The 22,021-nt window shown below is 37.1% G+C and overlaps 1 protein-coding gene across 1 annotated transcript in view; it reads left to right on the top strand.

The window, feature by feature from the left end:
• NBAS (neuroblastoma amplified sequence) overlaps nucleotides 1-22,021 on the top strand; it is a gene marked incomplete at its 5' end in the record, with an annotated part of 193,399 nt that overhangs the window by 84,062 nt on the left and 87,316 nt on the right. Inside the window, 4 exons of the mRNA XM_026079059.1 lie at nucleotides 1-102; nucleotides 360-483; nucleotides 4,063-4,139; nucleotides 4,702-4,839. Of these exons, the coding sequence (XP_025934844.1) occupies nucleotides 1-102; nucleotides 360-483; nucleotides 4,063-4,139; nucleotides 4,702-4,839 (441 nt within the window). The remainder of the gene's footprint in view (nucleotides 103-359; nucleotides 484-4,062; nucleotides 4,140-4,701; nucleotides 4,840-22,021) is intronic.

Below are 22,021 nucleotides of genomic sequence, written 5' to 3'. Positions count from 1 at the left end.
GGAGATGTATTGAAAAGCGGGTCTGGAGAAAATGCCGCTGTGGAAAAGCAAGGCTGTCATCCATTTTATGAGTCTCTCATTACTGAGCCATATGTTGCAGAAGTAAGTCTCTATTACAGAGCTCTGAATTTTTAGTTTTCAGGTTGAGATCTTATAATTAAGTAACAATGTTGATTTTGGGTTATTGGTGGCTAAATAAGCATTTGAAGTCTTGTGTAATAATAGAAAAAAATCTCAGAGTTAGACAGAAAGGAAAGCCAATGCAGAAACTGAGGCTGATAATTGTATGTGATGCAAATGAACCAAATAGAATTGCACTTGTGTAGTGGACATGTGTCATTTGGTTATTTTACTTGTAGTCTGAAGTAAGCTATGGCAGATACCAGAACAATTCATTGGAAAGCTTTGCAGAAGTCTTGCTGAGGACAGAGAAACTGACAGAAACGAAGAGTGAAGGAAAAGACCTACTTCCAACTACGGAAGGTACGGGTATGCATGTGTGCACTTAAGTATTTACTATATATTGGAGAAGGTATGTATGGAGATAAATATATAGAATTGTGCATAATATTCTGGGGTGATGTCTTGATATTTTGTACCAGTTGTGTCATGGTTCAAGTTTTTATGTCGGTAGTCTTGATAAAAATAGCTACAGAATTTCCAAGAAAAGTGTTGTTTTTAAAAGGAGTTGCTCAGTAAAGACTATAAAAATCTAAAATCTTCAAGTTGGCTTCATATAAGCAGGTACTGTCATTTGGAGGCTGATGAGGATATGAACATTGTGTGGGGAAAAACTGATTTAAGTTTTTTTTGAATATTGCCATGTTTAGAGATAATTAAATAGAAATTTGCAACCCAGTGTTAATCTTACTTGTATGTCTGTGCATTCATTTGTTCAGATTCTGTGTCTTTTTTTATACGACTTTAGTATTGCAGGATTTTTACAGCATTTTATTTGCTGCATAATTGCTCATATACCATTTTTAGAATCCATAAAACACTTTAGCTTCTTTTGAAATTTCTAGATTTTATAGAATATACTTAATAATTTGTTAAAAATGAAATAGTTTCCTTTATTTTTTAAACTACAGTTGTTTCTTTACTGTCTTTTTCTGTCTCCTGCTGGTTTAAAAAAAAAACTGTTTAAATATTTACATGTTGTTAGTATCTTTTGAAGGAAGATATCTGTACATTTTACTCCATTGGGAGTTCTGTCATGAAAAATGAGTACATTAAATCACTTGTAATGTGAGAAAAGTTTAAAGTGAGGCTTTCTTTGTAAGCCATATACTTTTATTTCAACTTTTCAATGGAAACCACCATATTTGGTTTAGGAGTATGCAGTTCACTAGTCTTGGATGTGCGGTATTTCTACAGATTACTAATAGCTTGTGTGTGTATAGGATATATATGTATATGCACACACACACAATACATGCACGCAAACTTATATATTTTTTTAATATAGTACAGAGGGTTTTTAATTCCTCATAAGGGATGACAATGGAAGCAGTTCTTACTCTCCTGTTAAGTACATTCTTGTAAGAAAACTGGGATATCGTTGTTATGAGCTTGATAAAATAATATGAACAAAATCATGTTGTCTTTTGGCCTTGTACTGGTGGTATGCTGCCCATAATGATTGCTGTCTGAAGAGTGAAGATAATGTTTACTAGCTGGGCAATTGTCATGTTAGGGATGGTACTTTGGAAGAGAACCCACAATTTATTATGTATTTCTGAGGTTTTGCAATCATTAATTTTCCAGAGAAAGGGAGAAAAGGAGATTCTTACAGATTCTTCGCTTCCTCTTCCCTAATTTTTTACAAAGCCTAGAGATGGTTGTTAGAGTGTATGGAAGTAACTTAGCATGTGTTCAGAGTAGAAAATACAAATTTTGCCAACTTCTTCATAAAGATTTTAATATTAGATATTTCCAGAGGCCTGTTATCTTTACTTGGACAGCATCCAGGTTATTTTGAATGTAGCAGAAACAAGCTGTCACCAGCAAAAAACTCTTGGTAAGAGCTATTTGAAGCGTAGATTCTGATGGACAGGTTTGTATTTGCAGTAACTGTGGCGTGTTGCCATATAGACAATCTCTGTGATGACTTTTCACATAAAAATTTGCTTCTTGTATCTGGCTGAGGGCCAGTATTTAAATCCACTTCAGTCTGATGGCAGTTTAATGATAATCTGAAAATTGTAGGTGCTCATTCAAGCCTTTTATAATTCATCCTTTAGAACAAAGAATTCACTGTGCGTTTGCGTGTGTGTGTCTAAATTCTGCAGGTCTCTTGCCAGCGTGCCCTCAGGAGTGGTTTGTGTGTGAGGGGAATACTGATATAGGAGATTTCTTTAAAATAAGCAAAGAGTTAGGCTCCTGGAAGAGGGCTTTTACTGATCAGAAATAAAAATAAAAAAATACACCAAGTAACTGAAAGTGTTTTTTTTTTTTTAATTAATTTTTTTTTTTCCTGATATGCTTGCAATTCTCTGTGCTATTTCTGGTCCAGGGTTTCAAAGAATTGTGAAGGGGTTCTTAGAACTGATAATTTATGTTTCCCATCCCCCCAGCACTTAATCTTTAGGGTTTCATGACAGTCACTATTCTGTAATTGTTTGATGGAACTTTAATAGCAACCGCGGTGAAGTTTTGCTTTAGTTCAGAAGGAAATACTGCGTAAAGCAGAGGTCCTGTTACGAACCGGCAGAGCGCGGGCGCTCGGCCACGTTGTCTGTGTGTTGGTTCTTCTGTTTGCATCCTGGCAGCTGTTAATTCTGTCGTCCTGAAATGGACAGTGGACAGCAGAGCCATCACGTGGTTATGGAGGAGAAGCAGACARTTTTCGGGTCAGGTTTATCAGAAGTAAATCTTTCTATGGTCAGAATCATTATTCTTTGCTGATGTATTCATTTCTCCTGTGTCCATGTGCTGATATGTTTGATTGCGATACCTGGTAGGAACGTTTTTGTTGGGAGGTTGTTGTTTGGAGTGGTTTTGTTTGTTTGCTTAGCTTTTGTCCAGTTTCACTTGAAATGTAAATGTCCTGAAAGAGACTGGCTAATCTGGCTTTAAACATTATATTCACAATTTTTGGTAGATATGCCTTCCCCACCCTCCCCAACCCCATTCGCCTAATGGCAGAAGAGCGGAAGTGGAAAGCCAGACCTAGCACTCATGCCGTCTGCTTCAGTGCAAAGCGCGCGGTTTGTCCATCCTTTCAGCTTTAAGTCTGTCCGTAACAACTGCTGTTCATTTTCCCCAACTACTTTCTTCCTAAGCTGAACTTTCAAATTTATTAAAGTAAACATTAACGTTACAGAGATGGAAGGAAATTTCTCTTTTCATTACCTATATGTTATTACTAAATGAACCCATTCTAATCTGGGACACCTTTCCATTGACATTGAACTTAGGTCAGCTTATCTATAGCCTGTTGGTACCTCATCAGTTCAATAACACAGTCTAGATATAATTGTCCATGATAAAGGATTTCTGTGTGAAACTTTGCAATATGTATGAGGCAAATCAGCTGGTTTGTGTCCCTAATCTTTCTGGGAATTCCTGTTCATGTTTTGTTTTATTCCACTGATCTTGTTTATTCATATGACACTTTTTATGGCTTGTTGTGTTCAGGGGCAAGCAAATTCGAACTAAGGCTTGAGGAGAAGACATTTTGTACCATTCCTCTCGTTGGTATCTTACAGTGTTCTCAACATTATGCTATTGCCTTGATTTTTACAAGCAACAGATTTGTGTGGTAAATCGGTGCAGGTGATGTTTAAGTGGCTTTGTTTAGCATCTGCAACTGCAGTGTCTCATTCTTGTTTGGTTAATGCATAAAACAATTTGCCTGGAAGTCAAGGTAAAGCTGTGCTGCAGTTTAATTACATATTATCTGTTTCTGTATTGCACTGATTAGTGTTTAATTAAGTATGTATAGAGCTTCAAGCTAGTGTCTAATAAAATATGGTTAAACTGAAAATATTTCAGTTGCTAACTGTGAAGGCTAGATGGGACAGTAATTAAAGCTTTATTTCCCCTTCCTGTGTCTTGCAGTTCTGCTACAGCTGGCAAGTGATGCTTTACCAAATGATATGGCCTTGTCTCTTGCCTATCTGCTTGCACTACCACAGGTATGTTGATAGCGGTTTTATTACTATACTTTTGCTAGGAAAGACTATTCGTAGGATTACAAAATTCTACAAGAAAATGTAATTTCCTTAGGGTTTTAAATTTTATGTCCTTGAATTCAGTTAAAAAAAAAAAAAGCGGGGGGGGGTGGGCTTTTGCATTTAATGGAACTTCCTAACACATGCTCTTGAATTGGGTTATAAGCATGGCATTGGTGAAAAGACACGTTTTCTTAGTTACATTAGGAGTTACACCATCTGACTGACAATTCTAATGTAGTGCAGAAATATGGATAACAACTTTGTGGTAGAGAAGAAACAGAGCTGTAGTTTGAAAATCATTTGGGGTAGGTGGTTGGAGCAAGGGGAGGAAAGCATCTTAATTATCTTTGCCTGTTGGTGGGTTTTTTTTTCTTTTTTTTTTCCTGATTTACTTCTGTGCCAGGAAAACATGTAGAATCAGAGCTATTTCTAAATCACAGCAAGTAGCTTTTAGAAAGTTTGTGCACTTAATGTTGTATGCTTGCTAATTCTTTCATCTAAATAAATGCTCTCTTTCTCCTAGGTGGTAGATGCCAACAAGTGCTTTGAAAAGCAATTGCATTCTGCTTTATCTCTCCAGCTGGCAAGTTATTACTATAGCCTGCAGATCTATGCTCGTTTGGCACCATGTTTCAAGGACAAATGCCACCCCCTCTACAGGGTTAGTACTCTTTCTTTTTAAAACCATATTCATTAATGTGCAGCATTAAAGCTATTCTAAAAAGCCAGTATGTGAGTCAAGCCTGTTAAGGAGCTGATCTGACTTATACTGTGAACAGCCTGTTACGCTATGAGTAATTATCTTCTACAATGCTGTAAACAGACAGGTACTTAACAATTTCTGGAAGAGTATATTGTGTGCTTTTGATGCTCAATATCAAGCATCCTTTATAGTAAGCAGTGTTATCCATCTTCAAAGTAGCTTATAATTATTGAGCAAATAATGAGCATAACTGTCATCTTGTGGTATTCATACACTACAGTACTTTCTTAGATTAGTCAGATATCCGTTTAAGTAAGAACTGTGCTGTTCGAAAAGTTTCCATGGCCTTTGTTGAGGTATGTTTTATATTTTAGATTACACATTGTTTTTAAAATTCATTTGTGTTGATTAACTTGTTGATTTCAACAAAAAGACAAGTGTCTTTTTGTTTTTTTGAACTGGTACAACTTTGCTTCTTATTTGTCGCCTGTTATTAAGACAGTTATACAGTCAATAAATGCTGCACTAAATCTTAAGAGGTGACATACAAAAGTTTAGTAAGTCACCAGTTGTCATTCCTACTAAGAAAACTGAGTGAAAGTCAGGCTGCTGAACACTCTTCCTTTCTTTGGAGTCTTGGAAAGACTCCAAGAGAACCTTTCTGAAATTACACCAACTCCTTGCTTCTGTAGAGAACCTCTCTGTCCTGTATAGCTTTCAGCCTAGCATTCTGTGTTATAGCTGAAAGAGCACTTCTGGCCACAAGTTGTCTGAAAAGAAGCAATTTCCACTAATCACCATCATGGCATGAAAGAGAGGAGGACATTTTTCCCATGTTCAAAATAACTTCTGATTTGCCGAGTTTTGGTACTAGCCCGTTTCTGCAATTGGGCAACTTTTTGTGCTCTTGTAGACATTTGCATTCTGCTACCTCCTATTTAAAAGCTAAATCAAAACTTAGACCATGACTGAATTCATGGAGCTTGTAAAACATGTTGGTTGCAAGGAGCTCATTTGTAAAATATCTTTCTTTTCAGCCTAGGTTTGCCTCCTGTGAGGCACTTTTGATGAAAAAAGATGTGTTTTATTACTTCAGCTTCCATCTTATGAGTGAAGATAAAGGACAGTCTTATTTTCTGAAAGAAGCTTTGTAGCTTTTTTAAAGAATAAGTCATAAGAATATGGACAGATATGTTAAAGCTTCAGCTATTTCTACTCAGATTGCCATTTAATAATCAAAATCTTCTCAGCAGCAGCACATGGTTCATCTCTTACCAATATGATTTTTGGCTGAATCTTTCATTCCTTCTTGGTAAAATACTGCATATGACTATATGATAAGCAGTGGATTCTAATTTGTTTGCTGAAAAGAATGTGCTGTGTTTGAGTACTACTTTTAAACAGTATATTTTGGAAACAACTGTATGAGAAGAAACTGAGTGGATAGGACAAACAGAAACAAAACAAAACAGAGGCCTCAATACTCAGTATGTGTGTGTGTGTGKGGGGGGGAACTGCAGGAGAATACATTTGTTGTTACCAATGCCAAGGGTATTTAGTGAGGGACTGTTGCTGAAGTAGAAAAGAAGAAATAGGAACTGATGCTTCTGAGCAAACTAAATCTTTTTTTTTTTCTTTTTTTCCAATCCGAGAAAAAAGATAGCAGACTTAAATGCTCAATTTACACCGTGAAACAGCAGTGTGAGGAGACTCTCAATACACTTAAAGAAACTAAGAGAAGAGCATCCATATAGGGAAATGGAGGAATCTGAGGATTAGTCAGATATTTAACAAATGACTGAATGTGTAAAGGTCTGGCTTATTGTGACAACAACCTTCAAATCCAGACTGTATGGTGATGAGCATATATATGCTTTGTTTTCCCTATGCTGCAAGATTTTCTGTACTGTGAGAAAGGTAGATCTGCTTCTGGGAACTTTTTTATTCAGGCCAGTTGCTCCTTAGAAAAATTTTTCCATTACATTTGGTTATCGTTTTTGGCAACTTTCTTGAAAGGTTTTTAGCAAAATAGGTATAAATTGCACTGTGGAATTCTGGATGCAATCTAAGTCTCTTAGAGAGTACTGTAATGCAAAATATCTAGAATGTTGATTGTGTGTGCCAGTTGTCACGCTCATATCAGGTGAATGAATCTTATTCAAGGGTAATTTTTAAGACCCAAATCATAAAACAATTTTAGTTGGAAGGTGCCTCCAAAGTCCAGCCCTTTGCTCCCGGCAGGACTGACTTCAAGGATAGAGCAGGTTGCTCAGACCCTCAGGGCCAGCTGAGCTTCAATTATTTCCAAGAATGGAGAATTGACAGCCCCTTTGGGCAACCTGTTGCAGTGCTTAATCACTGTGTGTGTGTGTGTGTGTGTGTGTGTGTGTGTGTTTGGTTCTTTTTTTTCCCTCCCAGGGTGCAATTAGAACTTCTCTTAGAAAAGAGACTATTCTGTTTCTATATTCTTTCATCCTTATGAAATCTTACGAAACTTAATTTTTATTAAATCCATCCTTATTTCCCTCTTTCATATCTTTCCTTTTGGTTTTGAGCTTAGTTAGGAGTTGGCAACAGGTCACCGTGGCTGAGTAAGGCCGCTCCTGCATGTGCTTTCTGCACGTCAAATTGGACTATCTTGTGTTTTGTGGAAGCTGTCCCTGAATTATTCTATGATTCTAAGATCAGCCAGGTCTCGTTGGCCTCTTTGGCTTGTTCAGAAAACTGAAGATGAGGTCTTGTGGGAGGCTGCCATGAAAGACAAAGTCCAGGCTCCTGAAGTCCAGGCTCTTCCTTTTTTCTGTTTGCCTTCCTCGCTTCCTTCAGAATCTGAAATGTTCCCATGTTTTGGTTCCTTCAGAGAAATCTGCTATTGAATATCGTGTTCCCCAACTGTTTTTTCTTTCTCTGTGCCTGACAAACTCCAGTAATCTCCTGGTCTGTCTTGTCCTGCCCTGTTCCACCAGATGTCCAGGAGATTAAAGTCCCCCATGAGAACCAGGACCTGTGATCTTCCACTTGTTTGAAGAGTTTTGTCCATCTCTTCTTAAGTGATCTGTAACAGATATCCACTACAATGTCCATCTTTCTGGCCTTGGCAGCCTATCTATCACCCTTTACATAGAAAAGCTCCATGCATTCAAGCTGCTTCTTCGCATACAACATACACCCCTATCATCTTTTCTGCCTGTCTTTAGTAAATATCCTGTCTCTATCCATCACAGCACTCCAGTCATGTGGACTATCTCTCTAATCTCATGATGTCATAGCTCTGACTGCGTATGGACTTCCAGTTCTTCCTGTTTGTTTTCTAGGCTGCTTGCATTTGTATACAGGCAGTTCAGATGGGCTCTGGTCCCCCTGCTTTCTCAGGGGGAATGTGAGAGCCTCCTATGCCTGCTGTCCTCCAACCAATGTTCCTTGACTTATCTTCAGGATTTGGTCTCCATCCACTGTTGAAACTAGTTTCAAGCCTTCCTCACTAGGTTCAGAAACCTGTTGCTAAAGCTGCTCTTCTCCATACTTTGTCAGGGAGACCCAGTAGTCTTTGTTCCTTGAAAAGGGTCCTGTGGTCGTAGACTCCCAAAGCCCACTGGTGACAGCAGCCACACAGTCAGGTGCTAATTTGCAGGATGGACTCCTGCCTGAGTCATTCTCTTTGACTGGCATGTAAAGAAGAACACCAGCTAAGTCACTTTTTATCCTAGTCACTAGAGCTCTATAATTGCCCTAATGAGTAGATCGGGTGTTTGCTTTGGTAGTATCATTTGTACCCACGTCCATGAACAGCAAAAAGTAGCAGTGTGAGGACTGGATGGGTCTTAGCAATCTCTCTGAAGTTCCAGATCAGACTTTGGGCAAGTCATGAACTTCGTGAGACATCAGGTCTGACTGGCAGATAGGCACCTTTGTCTTCACAAACTGGGAGTCTGAGACTATAGCTTGTTGCTTCTTTTTGTGGCGCTGGCCCAATCTGTCAGTCAGACATGGCTATCCCAGGTGCCTTGCTTGACAGAATTCACTCCTCCTCTCCTGTAGCCAGATACCTGTTACCCAGCTGATCTTCTAAATCTTGCTAATCAAAATCACCCTTTGCTTGGAAAGTGGTGGTGCTTGGTTTTGCATATCCCTTGCATTATATGTCAAAACTGTAGTCTTGTCTATATGCTAAGAGTATGCTAAGTTCTTGTTTGGCATTCCTTCGCACTGCCACTCTGATTCACTGCTTGCTACTTTGCCCTCATGATGAATGAGGGGAGAAGCTGCACAGCTGAGCAAGAAATTTACTTGGTAATTTTATTTCTGTTAACAGCTTATCTCTTCAATTGTCCTATCCTGCTGATCTGATAAGTGACTAGAATACAGATATCTGGCAGTTTGTTTTCTCTAAAAAGGAGTGAAGAAGTTTAGTTACCCTAAGGTTAATTAATATATTATGTTCCTGTCTTCGTGCTAATAATCTAATGCTGGAGTGTTTCTATAGTTTTGGAAAAGAGTATTTTACTGACCTTGGCTGGGAGACCAGGTTTATTCTTGGTGCCTCAAGCAACAATTCCAACAAATACTGCTGAATTACAAGAGGGGATGGAGAATTCTGCCATTAATAATGGATGAGGGAAGAAGCTATTAGCAGAAAATTCTTAAGTAGTTCTTTTTTATTCCCTTACCCATTATTTTCTTTCAAGAAAACAAGCTGGTGTTTGATTCTTGTCCTTCTCTGGGCTGCTACTGACAATATATTGAAATAGTAACCTCGGTGATTCTTCTTTGGGATGCTTTTGAAATGCCAAGGGTTGTTAAAGAAGCTGGGAATTCTGTTCCACAAAACTAACTAGTCTGATTTAACTAGCTTTTGAGAAGGGGAAGGGAGATATGAGTTACTGTCTGAAATGGTGCTCTTACACACTTAACCTGCTTCCCTTTTTTTGTTGGTTAGAGAAGCCTTTATTCCAGCTCTGTAAGAGGTAGAATTAGGGCTTATGAATTGCTCTGCCATCACCTCTCATAAATGCACTTTTTTACAAAGTAGTTTTTTTTTTCTTTCTGGTTTTGCTTTTGCTTTTTCTCCCTGTTTATATCAACTGTTGTGTATTTTATGCACACTACTGTTTCTCGTTCTCTTTTTTTCCTGCCACTTTCAAATTATTGTTTCTGTCTATTCACATCTTCCTCAGTAGAGCTATATTGAGGGTCTCTATACTTGCCCTCACCACAATGACATCTATAGGCTTTAAGTGCATTAAGTGGCTGTGACAAATATCTGTCATGTGTGGCTTGTTCTCTCACCTCCCTTCCCACAGAGGAAAAAAAACAGCATGTAGAACAGTTTTTAAATTGTTACCTGCTGGTATGTGTTTATCTATTTTGTATTTACGAAGGCAAGGTTAAAAGAAGAATGCTTTGTACTTGGAACCAGATATATAGAAGTTTGTGTTGATCTTATGGGAGTTCATTTTGCAGGCTTGATCTAGTTCCCAAGACAGTTCTGCCACTTATTTGTGTAAGATTGGCCATAATTATAAATGCAGTTACATTACGCCAGAGAAGCAGATCCATGGTCCTTATCCTACAGATTTAGGTGATATTCTGGAGGTAGGATATTGAAAATAAAGACTTGGACTTAAATTTTGGACTGGCATAGGTATTGTATAAGGACAGAGGGCAGATCTTATGAACTGCCATGTGTATTACCCATATTGGATGAGGTCCAATACCTCTTTATTACATGGCATTGTAGTCCAGATAGCAGATAAGTCTGTACAACCAAGATGAGGTTATATCTCATCAGAAATGTAATGCTGGTAAACGATTGAATGTTGGTTTGTGCTTAATAATAATATCCTTCCTCATTCTTAACCTGTGAACTTAACTCATTATAAGTAATATATATTTTTAATTTCAAATTGGATTAGTATACATGAAGTTTTACTGGAGTCTGTTAATATTAATATACAAAACTGACAAACTACATCAGACAGTCTTGTCTCATTCTATCTTGACATTCAGCTCCTTGTTCCTAAACTCTGTAGCTAGCACTAAGTCTATTGTAAATGGTAAATGAGTAGTGCTCTGTATTCTTGGCTTATGGCAGATTTGAAACATGATCTTCTTTGCTGTTATTACTACTTTGGGTTCAATTAGTACTAAGGTTCAAGCACTCTACTTCCTCTTTGCCCTTCTTTCTGTTCAGTTAGTGATGCTGAAAACTAGCAAATTCCTTTTGGCAATGTGATTTCTCCCCTTTGCTTCACTCTTTGGTTCTTCTGTTTTATGTTCTGCATGAAATTCAAGTTTATTGGCTGGGCTTTGGGTTGTCCTTGCCTTCATATGACATTAAAATTACTTTTTTCTTATTCACCCAAAACTACTTTGCGCTAAACACTGTTTCTTGTTATAGGACAATCTGAGCTCCATTTTCTTTTCATGCTGCTATTTATGCCTAGCACTGCTTATACATGGTCAGATACTATTATCCATTAAAACTTGAGATATGTGCATCTATTGTTTGGTACATGCTCCTGTTTCTGGGTTCTGTGCACATCTAAGGGTTCTGAAGGCAAAATGGGGAGTGAGGTTGTTACCAAAGGAACCATGGATTTTAAGTGGCAGGCTAAGAACTGATCTTAGATCAGCTTTTTTAAAGTCGAAGTAGTCCAAACACCATGGTCTTGACATGTAGCATGACACTTGAATAATTAAAAGAGCTTACTGTCATCTGAAAGCTTGGATATTGATTACTTATCCCTTCTTCATGTTTTTCATAGAGAAGTCAATAAATTGACTTCTGTCATTGAATAAAAGTGGTCTCAGAACTTGTTCTTGGAGGACTCGCTGCTGTCTCTCCCCTACCCTGAAAAGTGACCATTAAGCTTTCTGTCCTTTCACCAGCTTTCAGTCCATAAAAGGTCCTTTTCTCCAGTCTTATGGGAACTTAAGTTTCTTGACTGGGCTTTGGTGRGGAGCATCCTTGTTTGGAGGATTTGTCTACATTTTGTCTGTGGCATGCCCTTTGTCCGAATGCTTATAAGACTCTAGTGGGCTAATAAGGCAGACTTCTCTTTACAGAGGCGGTGCTGACTCTTTCTCACCAAACTGTTTATGCATGTGCTCAGTGATGGCTTTTAAAACTCACTGGTCTGTTGTTGGGGCCCTTGCAGTGCTTCACAACAATAATCTGTGAGGATCCCTGCGGCTGTGTGAACTGTCCTTGAGCATTCCTAGACCATTACAGAAGGGGAAGATAAGTAGTGGTAAATAAGTAAAGGAGGGGGCCGACAAGCCCCTCCACGTGAACAGCAACTTTGCACCGATCGTGTATTCGCTTTAGGCGCGTGAACAGAAACTGTAAACCAATCATATTAAGGCAAACGCCGCGTGCTTCATAGCAGCTAACCAATCATAGTGGCCAAGGCGCCGCGTGCCTGCATGCCRCGACTGCACAAACATATATAAGATGGGCACATTGCTGAATAAAGTTGGAGTTGAATCTGCATTCTGTGACTGCATATGATTCTTTCCCGCTACTCCCRCGGACCACAACAGTCTGTGATTCCAGGTTCCCCTTGAGATCCCTGTTTTAGACAGGAGTTACACTTTCTGTCCAACCACTCTGGCCTAGTGGTTATTTGTAGTGTTCAGTGATGCACCTTAGCTTGCAATTTGATGTAGTTTCACATTTGTATCCTTGAGAACTCAGGTGAATGCCATCTGGTCATGGTGGCATACTAACATATAAATTATCCAATTAGTCTGGCACTTTCCATTTTCTTCTAATTGATCTAACTCCTCCATTTTCTCTCCCCCCCATATCTTCAGCAGTGAGAGCTGACGTAAGGAATTCATAGAGTTCCTCTACTATAGACTTATCCACGAGCGCCCCCCGACACCTTTCACCAAGTGGTCTTACCACTTCTCTGGCTGGCTTCCTGATTTTGAGTCACTTTTCAGAACTTTTTAATATCAGCTTAACCATTCATTGTAAGGTATTTTTCAGATTCTTTTTTTAGCCCTTTTAATTTCCTGCTTGACCTATCATGTTTTGTGGGTTTTTCTGTTTTTCTTCATTTGGGCAAGCTTTCTGTTTTTTCATGCTTTTTCATGTCTTTTCCCCAATGATAGGTGCCTTAATTTCCCGACTGAGCTGTGTAGAAGTTTTTTAGACTGCTTTGTTTTCTTTTTGAATTATGGTTTCTATTTTGACCTGAAAATTTTAAGTCTGAGCTTTTTGTCCCAAAGAAATTGTAATGATCTTGAAGTGACCCCAAATTAAATAAAATTCTGCAGACTGACTATTTCAGTCTAGTAATATCTCCTTTCCTTCATTTATTGATCTCTAGACTTCCTTAGATGAAAAGGCTACTACCTTTTGGAAAGAGTGACAGTAGAGGAGAACATTTTTGGAAGCATACTCTCTCCATATTCCAGCAAGCTGTTTTTCATGTACTGGTTATGTAAAGATTGTGCTACCTACTAGACTGTTCAATAGTATGTCCTTGCTACTTGTTCTTATTGGCACATTGCCATATACATCAAATATAGATGTGTATTAAATATAGATTTTAGCTCTACTACAGTTAGTGACCTGGATTTGAACTTCCAATAAGATAAGATCCAGCACAATTTCCAAGTAAGAAAGAACAAAGATTTCTGGAGTTTATGCAGTTGGTATGCACTTTTGAATTATTTTATAATTCCTGAAAAACTTGAATGTCTGATATGCTGCCTTTTTGCTTTTTATGCTTTATAATATCTTCAGAGCACTTGTATGCTTCTGCTAGAACCTGAATTTTTTGGACTTCTCATTTAATCTTGGCACTGATTCCAGTAATATCAAGAAGGAATTTTCCTTGAAGTGGCTTGAGTGCTTGTTTTGTGATCTCAGAGAGATAATGAAGGTATGTGTTAAATAGGTTAGAACTACTGAATTAAAGAAAGAATGGTGGAAAAACTATATACCATGTTTGCCATTTAAACATTGTATGGAAATTTTGATCCAGTTAATCTTGATATAAGGCTGTATCAGAAGACTGGATGGCTGGCTGATCTGTAATATTGTAGATGTATGAATCTTTAATCGTCCAGTGTCTCTCTGGCTTCTGAAGCACAAGGAAGAGAGAGAATACTCATTCTGAATATTCCTTGAGATATCCAAATGGGATTTCTTTTTCAATTCACTTTTTTCTCCTTACATGTGAATTTTGGCAGCGAGTAATCCATAGGGGGGAAAACATGAGCAAGATTTGTAGTATGCTGGAGGAAAGCAAAGAGAAAAATGTTGTTGGATTGAAGTGAAGTGGAATAAGAGATGGCTGGAGGAACTTAAGGTTTTGATGATTCTCAGCTAGTGTGAAGTGCTAAGAATGCTTGAAAGGATGGCATTGGGAAATCTTTAAAGAGCCACCTTTATTTTGCCAGACAGTGAATTATTTGRGTTCAAAGAGCTTCAGTATATATCACCTTTGTGACAGTTGTTAACACAGTGGGCTGCTGCTTGTTAGTTGGTGGACATCTGACGTTGAAATTGAGCTTTAACCACCATACTTTATCCATCATACAACAGCATACTGTTGTAATGCTTTTTTTTGCCTTCTGTGAAATGCATTTTGGAAAACTGAAGTCTTGTTCAGGTATAGAGCAATCCTCAGCAGATTATCTTCATTGCCATGGCAGTGTGATCCTCAGCCCCCACCTGTAATTAATCTCTAGTTTTGCCCCTGAAGATCAATGTACATATCCTAATGATGCATTTTATATGCTCATATGTGCACCTGTTACATAATGGGGAATGCTTCACTTTGATTGTGTGATGTCATGTATATTTTGTCATATTTGTCTACTTTTTGCAACAAAACTTGAAAGAGAGGTGAAGGGTTCTGTATCCCCTTATGATCTGTTGAACTATTTTCTTTCAGCTGATGTATGTTTACTGCACTAAGAAATCAGGAAAATGGATGAATTGATGTTAAAATCATTGTTAGAATCATAGCTCACTCCTCTCTAAGAAATAAGAATATTTGCCTTTAAAAGCCTTAATGATGATTCCATGTGCAGCTTATATACACCTTTTTGCTAATGTAGAACTGCTACTAAATAAATAGATGAATAATGACATAGTTACAGGTATTTACAGACACAGTTCCTTAAATTTACAGTTACATATAGACACAGTCAGAGGTTACAGTACTTTTAGAAATTGAAGATAGTATAGGATTACTCTGCATAAATTACCATTATCATTCTATCAAGACTAAAAAACTGTTGTTTTAAAATATTAAAAATGTATCTTGAAACTTTTTTTTTGGTCTGTTTTTTTTCCCCCCCCCAAAAGGAACAATAAACTAAAAAAGTGAATCACTTCAGTTTTTTATACAGGGTTTTATAAAAACCCCTACAAAAAACAAATCAAAACTACTGTATTCTTATATCCACACTTTGTTGCAGTCTTCAGAGAAAACTAAGCATAACTGGAGCATAACTGACTGTAAAATGAAGTCAAAGTTTAACAAAAATGAACAAAGAAAAAACCCCAAACCCAAGAAAGTAGTTTTAAAGGCACCATTGGAAATGGACAGACCTGCCTATGCAGACACCATCTCTGAAGTGCCTTGTCTTTCTAGCAGGAAATTTTCTAAAGAGCGGGTGCTTTAAGTTCAACATGCTCTTCCTATCAAAAGCAGTTTTGGGAAACGACTTCAGAGCCTGATGAACTTGGTATTTTCTGTGCTTATTCAAGATACCAGTATTGAGTTAAAATTAAACTTGAAAAATGTCTGAGGTGCTTTTTTATTTGAACTTAAAAATACATCCTCTGTCCTGAGGCTCTAAACCGCCTTCAGGATCAATTCAATGAAAGGACTGTGAATAAGCATCAATAGGTCCTGCCCTTTAGCTCTCAAAGCACAATTCTGCCTAAAGTACCTGACTTTCCTATACCTTACTTTCCTATAAAATTAATCCAGAGGATGAGTGTGGGCTGGAAGGAAATCAAGCAAAAGGGAGCTTAATTCTCTTTCTCATAGTCATAGAACTAGAACTCAAGATCTGCTCCCTGGATATAAAGGCTGAAGAGGGACCTCAAACTCAAGCAATTGCATAGTGGTAGATGTTTTGACCTCAGTTTTGCCAAAGGAGAATGGAACGGTCATCTCTAATTTTTTTCAGCTTCTAAGGTTTAGCTTAGAAAGCAGCTTTCAGCATAATTTGGGTGGAGAGAGGAGGAGTGCTATAGTGCTTGTTCTGGGAAGACAGGAAACCTCTAAGCACTTGTTGATTCCTGTAGTTAGAAATCCAAGGAACTTTTAGCTTAAATAAGTTGCATGGTGAGTTGAGATGTTGTTAGATTTAGCAAGTGATGGAAAGTAAGTAGTCTGACTTATTATTTGGGTTCAGGTAGAATTTAGGCCCAATGTAGGTGAGATTCAGGTAGACTAGATCCTACGACAGGTGTCAAATTCTAACTTGAAAACCCCAACTCTGGGGGCTGCTGAAGTTTTCTGTCAGGCTTCTGGGCTGCTTATTGTTCTGCTCATGTTCAGACATGCTGCTGTTCTGGGTTTGTTTGAACAGCTAACCATCTTGACTAGTACTGTTTTACTTTCAGAAAGTTCCATACAGTAAATATTTCTGGACAGTATTCAGCCCATTCAAAATTGGGAGTGAAAGAAGTAATTCCACTAGTTAAAGCCTTTGGGCAATCCTGAATTCACTTTCATTCCTTTTAATTATATTAAAGCTTTCTCATACATACTGCAGAAAACCAGTAGGAAAGTATTTGAAATTTGAGAATGAATGTTTTCTGTCTCTACCAGGTCATAACAGTCATCATCTTTGGATATATTATTTAAGGAAAGGAACTTCATTATATCAGATAATATTTTAATTAGAAATTTTTTGCAATCTTCTTTATAAAGGATGTTAGACACTTTTAATTCATTTAGCATAACAATGTTTTTCCTGAAATATAATTTCTTATAATAAACTTTAGTTACAGATAGTAACTGTTGTTTTCAAGTAAATATAGATAATTCTATTACAGTATAGCATAGTAAATGCTTCTGTAGATGTTTATGTCCTGTCTAGGATTTTACTCTTTATCATGTCATGCTGAAGAGACCAGTGACCCGTGTGAGTTGTCCCAAATGACTGAGAATCTTGTCCAAAGTTGATTTTGATCTGTCTTCAAAATAGACAGTTACATGAATTTGAGTTCTCCCATAGCTGCTACAGCTCATTCTCTTTTATTTGAATACTCCTCAACAAATATCTCACAAATAAACATTTTTAAAGTGAATGAATAACAGAGCCAACAACAAAAAATTGAGAGTTCATAAAATGCTTCGTAGCAAGGCTTAAAACTCAAGTAAGCTCTTCTGAACTAGACGTCATTGCTGAGATTTTTGAACGTTGTCCAGTGTGATCCCTGAAGTAGTAAGCCAGAAATTAGTGGTATTGCAGTCAGATTGTGACAACTATGTTCCTTTGGTTGAGGTGTCTGATATAGATAAATGAGTGTTTCACAGATCATTATATTTCTTTGTCTGTTAAGCTCACAACAAAGTACCATAATTCTTAGATCGGACCAAATAACATTAGGTCACTCAAAACAGAGCTATTGTTCAAATCTTATTTTCTTTTTCCAACTTCCTGTTCTTTCTTCACTATAAATTGTGCTCAAAAACAAATTGTTACAATGTTGCTCATTTTTGTTTCTCAAGGGTTGTATAAGATATTCTGTTAAATCCTACTTTTGAAAGCAGAGCAAATGTTGTTCTTGAGCCAGCTGTTCGGAAATACTCTTTTAGAAAACTGAATCTTCAAAACAACTTTTCATTTCAGCAGAGGCTTGAGGTCTAACTTGCCTGTATTTCCCAGGGGACATATTCATGGCTTTTCATACAAGGAAGCTGGGATAAGTACTACTGTTTTCCTTCTTGCAATGGGTTTTGTTCCTCTCTACAAAACAGTATAAAGGTAACTGACAGCCATTTGAAGCAACCTTCCTATAGTCAGTTGGCTTTATCTTCTTATTTTACTTTCTCTTCTGTGCTTCTGTAACTGCTTTCTGCAATCAGTAAATTTCAGGTGACAATACTGTAGAGATTTCTCAAATTTGCTTGGAAGTCTTAAATTAACGCTTAAAAAGCAAGGAAACAAACACCTCCCTCTTAAAAATTCTTATCAAAACTCTAGACAGAGCTGGACGGCTATTTCACTTTAAAACCGGTCTTGGAAATAAACTGGGGGGTTCATGATTTTCCACAGTGACTATACTACTGTTTCATTATTTACAGATTAATGTAAAGTTGTGAACAGTATTGATTTTGCACACAACCCGATTGAAGTTTTCTGTAACACAGTTCATCTTAGAACACAATATTTTAACAAAATGTCACTCATCTAGATTGGCAACGTAAGTAACTTGAGAGCACCAGACAATGCTGAATTCCCACTGAGTAAGAAAGTAGACTTTTTTGTCTGTAGTGGTTGTATGAGTTTTTTTGGTTTGTTGTCGTGTGTGTGCGTGCACGTAGAGTTGAGGACAAATGCTAATTTGGCTTGAATAAGCTTAGCACTTTTCGACTAGCCTAAGAAGCTGTTCATGGAAATCTGCATTGCAAAAAGTGAAGGTAATCACTGAAAAAATAATGTTTTCTTACTCAGAAATGTTAGGAGTGCCCCAGGATTAGAATGAGAAAATATTTCTGCCATTTTAATAACTGTCACAGGGAAGGGGAGATACAGGTGTTTTGTTTTGTCAGGTAGCTCCTGGAATACTTAATGTTCAAGCTTTAAAATAGTAAAATGTAGAAACACTTGCATCTGTCCAGTTGAGTAGCTGTACAAATTAAAATGAAACTATACGTAGGGAATTAAAATGCTATCATATTGTACTTAAGTTTTATATTAGTAACTTATTTATCCTGAAGTCTGTATGCTACTATACCTGATGCCATGTAGATTAAGAGTAARGACATACTCTGAAAGAACGTCCATAGCATAGTTTGTTCATAAACAAAACTAAAGGATTGTGCAGAGAAAAGGGAGATGAACAGAAGTTTAGGATAACTACCTAAATTGTGACACTATTTACTGAGAGTAACACTGACTGCAAATGTGAAATGAGTTAATATACTATACTTCACTCAAAACTATGTAATAATTCTTCCACTAGGGTAAAATATACCCATTTTGTATTTTCAGAGGTCATCTTTCACTTGACTTCTTAAACTTTTGTACATCATGCACTAAAATAGCTTTCAGGTGAAATGAAGTGATGAGATTTTCAGCCTAAACCTGACTTGTCGATATCTTACCCATTAATAGATTGTCTGTAAGAGAACACAAGATAGAAAAGAAACTAAGAAAATCTCTTCTCTTGGGAAAAAGTTATTCCTCTCTCCTGCTAGAACAGCTGGTTGGAAAAGAAGCAATAAAGCATTGAAACAGAGCATCAGAGCAATTTGTTCAAGTGTTCAGACACAAGTCATTTAACATTATTGTGGAAGCAGCTGCCTTGACAACTTTTTTAAAATTATTTTTTATATTTTATTGCTAGTAACAACCTTGGATTTTATTTATTTATTTATTTATTTATTTTTGTCTCTGCAGCAATACAGGTTTCTGTATTGGAAACTATGTTGATTTAACGTACACATCGTTTGCTCTTAAAATCACTCTGTTGTTATTTCTTCTGCTCCTATTTCCTAAAAGGTCATATGTTACTTCTGTAGCCAAGTTTCTTCTTTAACTCTGCTTGGAATTTGCCGTAAAATACCTTCAAATACCTTCAAATTCAAGGGAATTGTTAGAATGATGTATTGGTATTAGCATTCAGGAGTTTACAAATACTGCAGGTACTTGATATTCAATATGTGACTTCATTTTGTTGTAGCTGTTTGACTTTAAAACAGAATGTATTAATGAAATTAAATTTGTTAACTGCATTTTTGTTTCCATTTTTGAGTATTCTAATAATTCTAGCATGAGATTTTTGGTACTTCTGCAAATGGAGTTAGAAAATCCTGTAGAACATGGTTTTCTATAATAGGTGTTGTGCACTGCTTCGAATTCTAGTACTATCATTTAGCATAATTTCTGAATAAATGAAAACAGCAGGTGACATTATTTTAAGGTTTTGTGCTAGTAACATCTGATTCATAGTTCAAAACTAAGAGTTTAACCATCAGTCCTCTCCGCTCAGTCTGAGTTTTGAGGCTTTGTTTACAGAAAAAGATTTCTAGGATTCCACTTACATCCTGTCCCTACTCATACCAGCTGCTTGGACAAATTTTGTCCTTGTAAGATCCAGTTAGTTTCCCCCACATGATGATCTTCATGCAACAGTGTAGTATGCTGCCTTTATACTCCAAGTGTTTCAGTCTTCAAATGTTTATGCTTTAGCATTTCTTATTCAAAACACAAAAAATTCCTTGCATTAAAAAATAAGTGAAATTTGTTCTTTTTAGACTCCAGTTTTGAAATATAATTTTCCAGCCATTTTAAATTCTGCATTCTCAATTTATTTCTCTTTGTAAATAAACAAAGCATGTTTGCATGAAATGAAATGTCATTTATCTTATGTTTGAGATTTGAATTGTTATTGTAGGTTCTTATTCCCTGGTAGTGGGAAGAAGCAGAATTTCTGGAATAAAAATAATTAGTTCCAATATCAGTGAAATTGCAAGTGCTTTTCTGTGAACTGTTTACCTGTCTTTTCATCTTCCTCCCATAATTTACCAGCTATTTTGTTTTTAGCTATTCTTCATCATGAATTCGTTTGTGTTAATTTCAGTATAAATGCACCTATTTGCTTTTTATTAATTTCCCCTGGAAATTCAAATAACTCTTTCAAGTTAGTACTAGTCTTAAAACCCTAAGAAGACGAGGACCGTGGAGTCCTCACAGTCACTCCTGCCTGTATAATCTGTTTTATATGGCATCATTTAAGTTGCGGACAAGATGTTCAGAAGCATTTTAAGCTTGGTCACTTGGAGTGTGAGCAGCTTTTAAACTGTGATCCAGAAGCATTTGCTTTATTCATTCATCTGGAATGAAGCTATAGAGCATCCATTTCCTGGGGAAAAGGAGAAATCTGGATGAAATCTGTGGCAAAGGGAAGAAGAGAAGTTGTGGAAGTGGAGTCTATAAATCCACTTCCAGATCTACAATATTCATATCTACATTTTTGAATACAGTATGGAACAGCTTGTTGGCATCACTTGTGTACAGTACTGTGGCGACAAGCATTTTTAAGAGTATGAATGGGTTTTAAAATCATTATACTTAAATATACCTGAGACATTAGAATATGTGACAAAAACAGATGATGGATCATAGAAAATTATAAATCTGAAGTAGAAAATTTTTTTACTATTCTGATTATACAAGTATATACAAGACTTGGGGAAGAGGGGATCAATGTGTATAAGTATCTGAAGGGCCAGACTCTTCTCAGTGGTGCCCAGTGACAAGATAAGAGGCAACGAGCACAAACAGAAACCCAGGAATCTCCGTCTGAACACAAGAAAACACTTATTCACTGTGAGCGTGGTTGAACATTGGCACAAGTTGCCTAGAGACTGTGGAGTCTCTGACCTTGGAGCTATTCAAAACCCAAGTGAACACGGTCCTGGCAACCTGTTCTGGGGGACCCTGATGGAGCAGGCAGGTTGGACCAGATGATCTCTAAAGGTCCTGTCTTACCTCAACCATTCTGTGATTCTGCTGTGATCTGTTTTTGATAATTGAGGATTATTAAATGCTTAGCTCATTTCTACTTCGTTTTTGTTAGATTGTGCAACTCTGTCCTGAAACATCTTTTGACTTGTATGAGGTATTCTAGTAGTTATCCGTATATGTTGACTTGGTGTGGTGGGTGAAGAAATTTGTTTTCTGTATACGTTTGAAAAATGGCTGTGAAAGCTGATCCTGAAATAGTGTTCTGTTGTCACCCATCATTATGTAGCTGCAGCAGGGGGAGAACAAAAACTTGGTTTATGCTTGCACTTCAATGATGTAACAATAAAGCTTTTATTTTTGAAATGTCCCTACCTTCCTTCTCAGTTGTACATTTTATCTTTTGTTTTGAGCAGATCAGACATGAGAGCACTGTAGTCTAAAAGGTAGGTTACCCAGTTACTGT

This window comes from Apteryx rowi, unplaced genomic scaffold (genome assembly GCF_003343035.1).
Source record: "Apteryx rowi isolate R43461 unplaced genomic scaffold, aptRow1 scaffold_114, whole genome shotgun sequence".
NCBI lineage: Eukaryota > Metazoa > Chordata > Aves > Apterygiformes > Apterygidae > Apteryx > Apteryx rowi.
The sequence above is the reverse complement of the archived record's forward strand: the minus strand, read 5'-3'. Positions and strand labels throughout refer to the sequence as shown.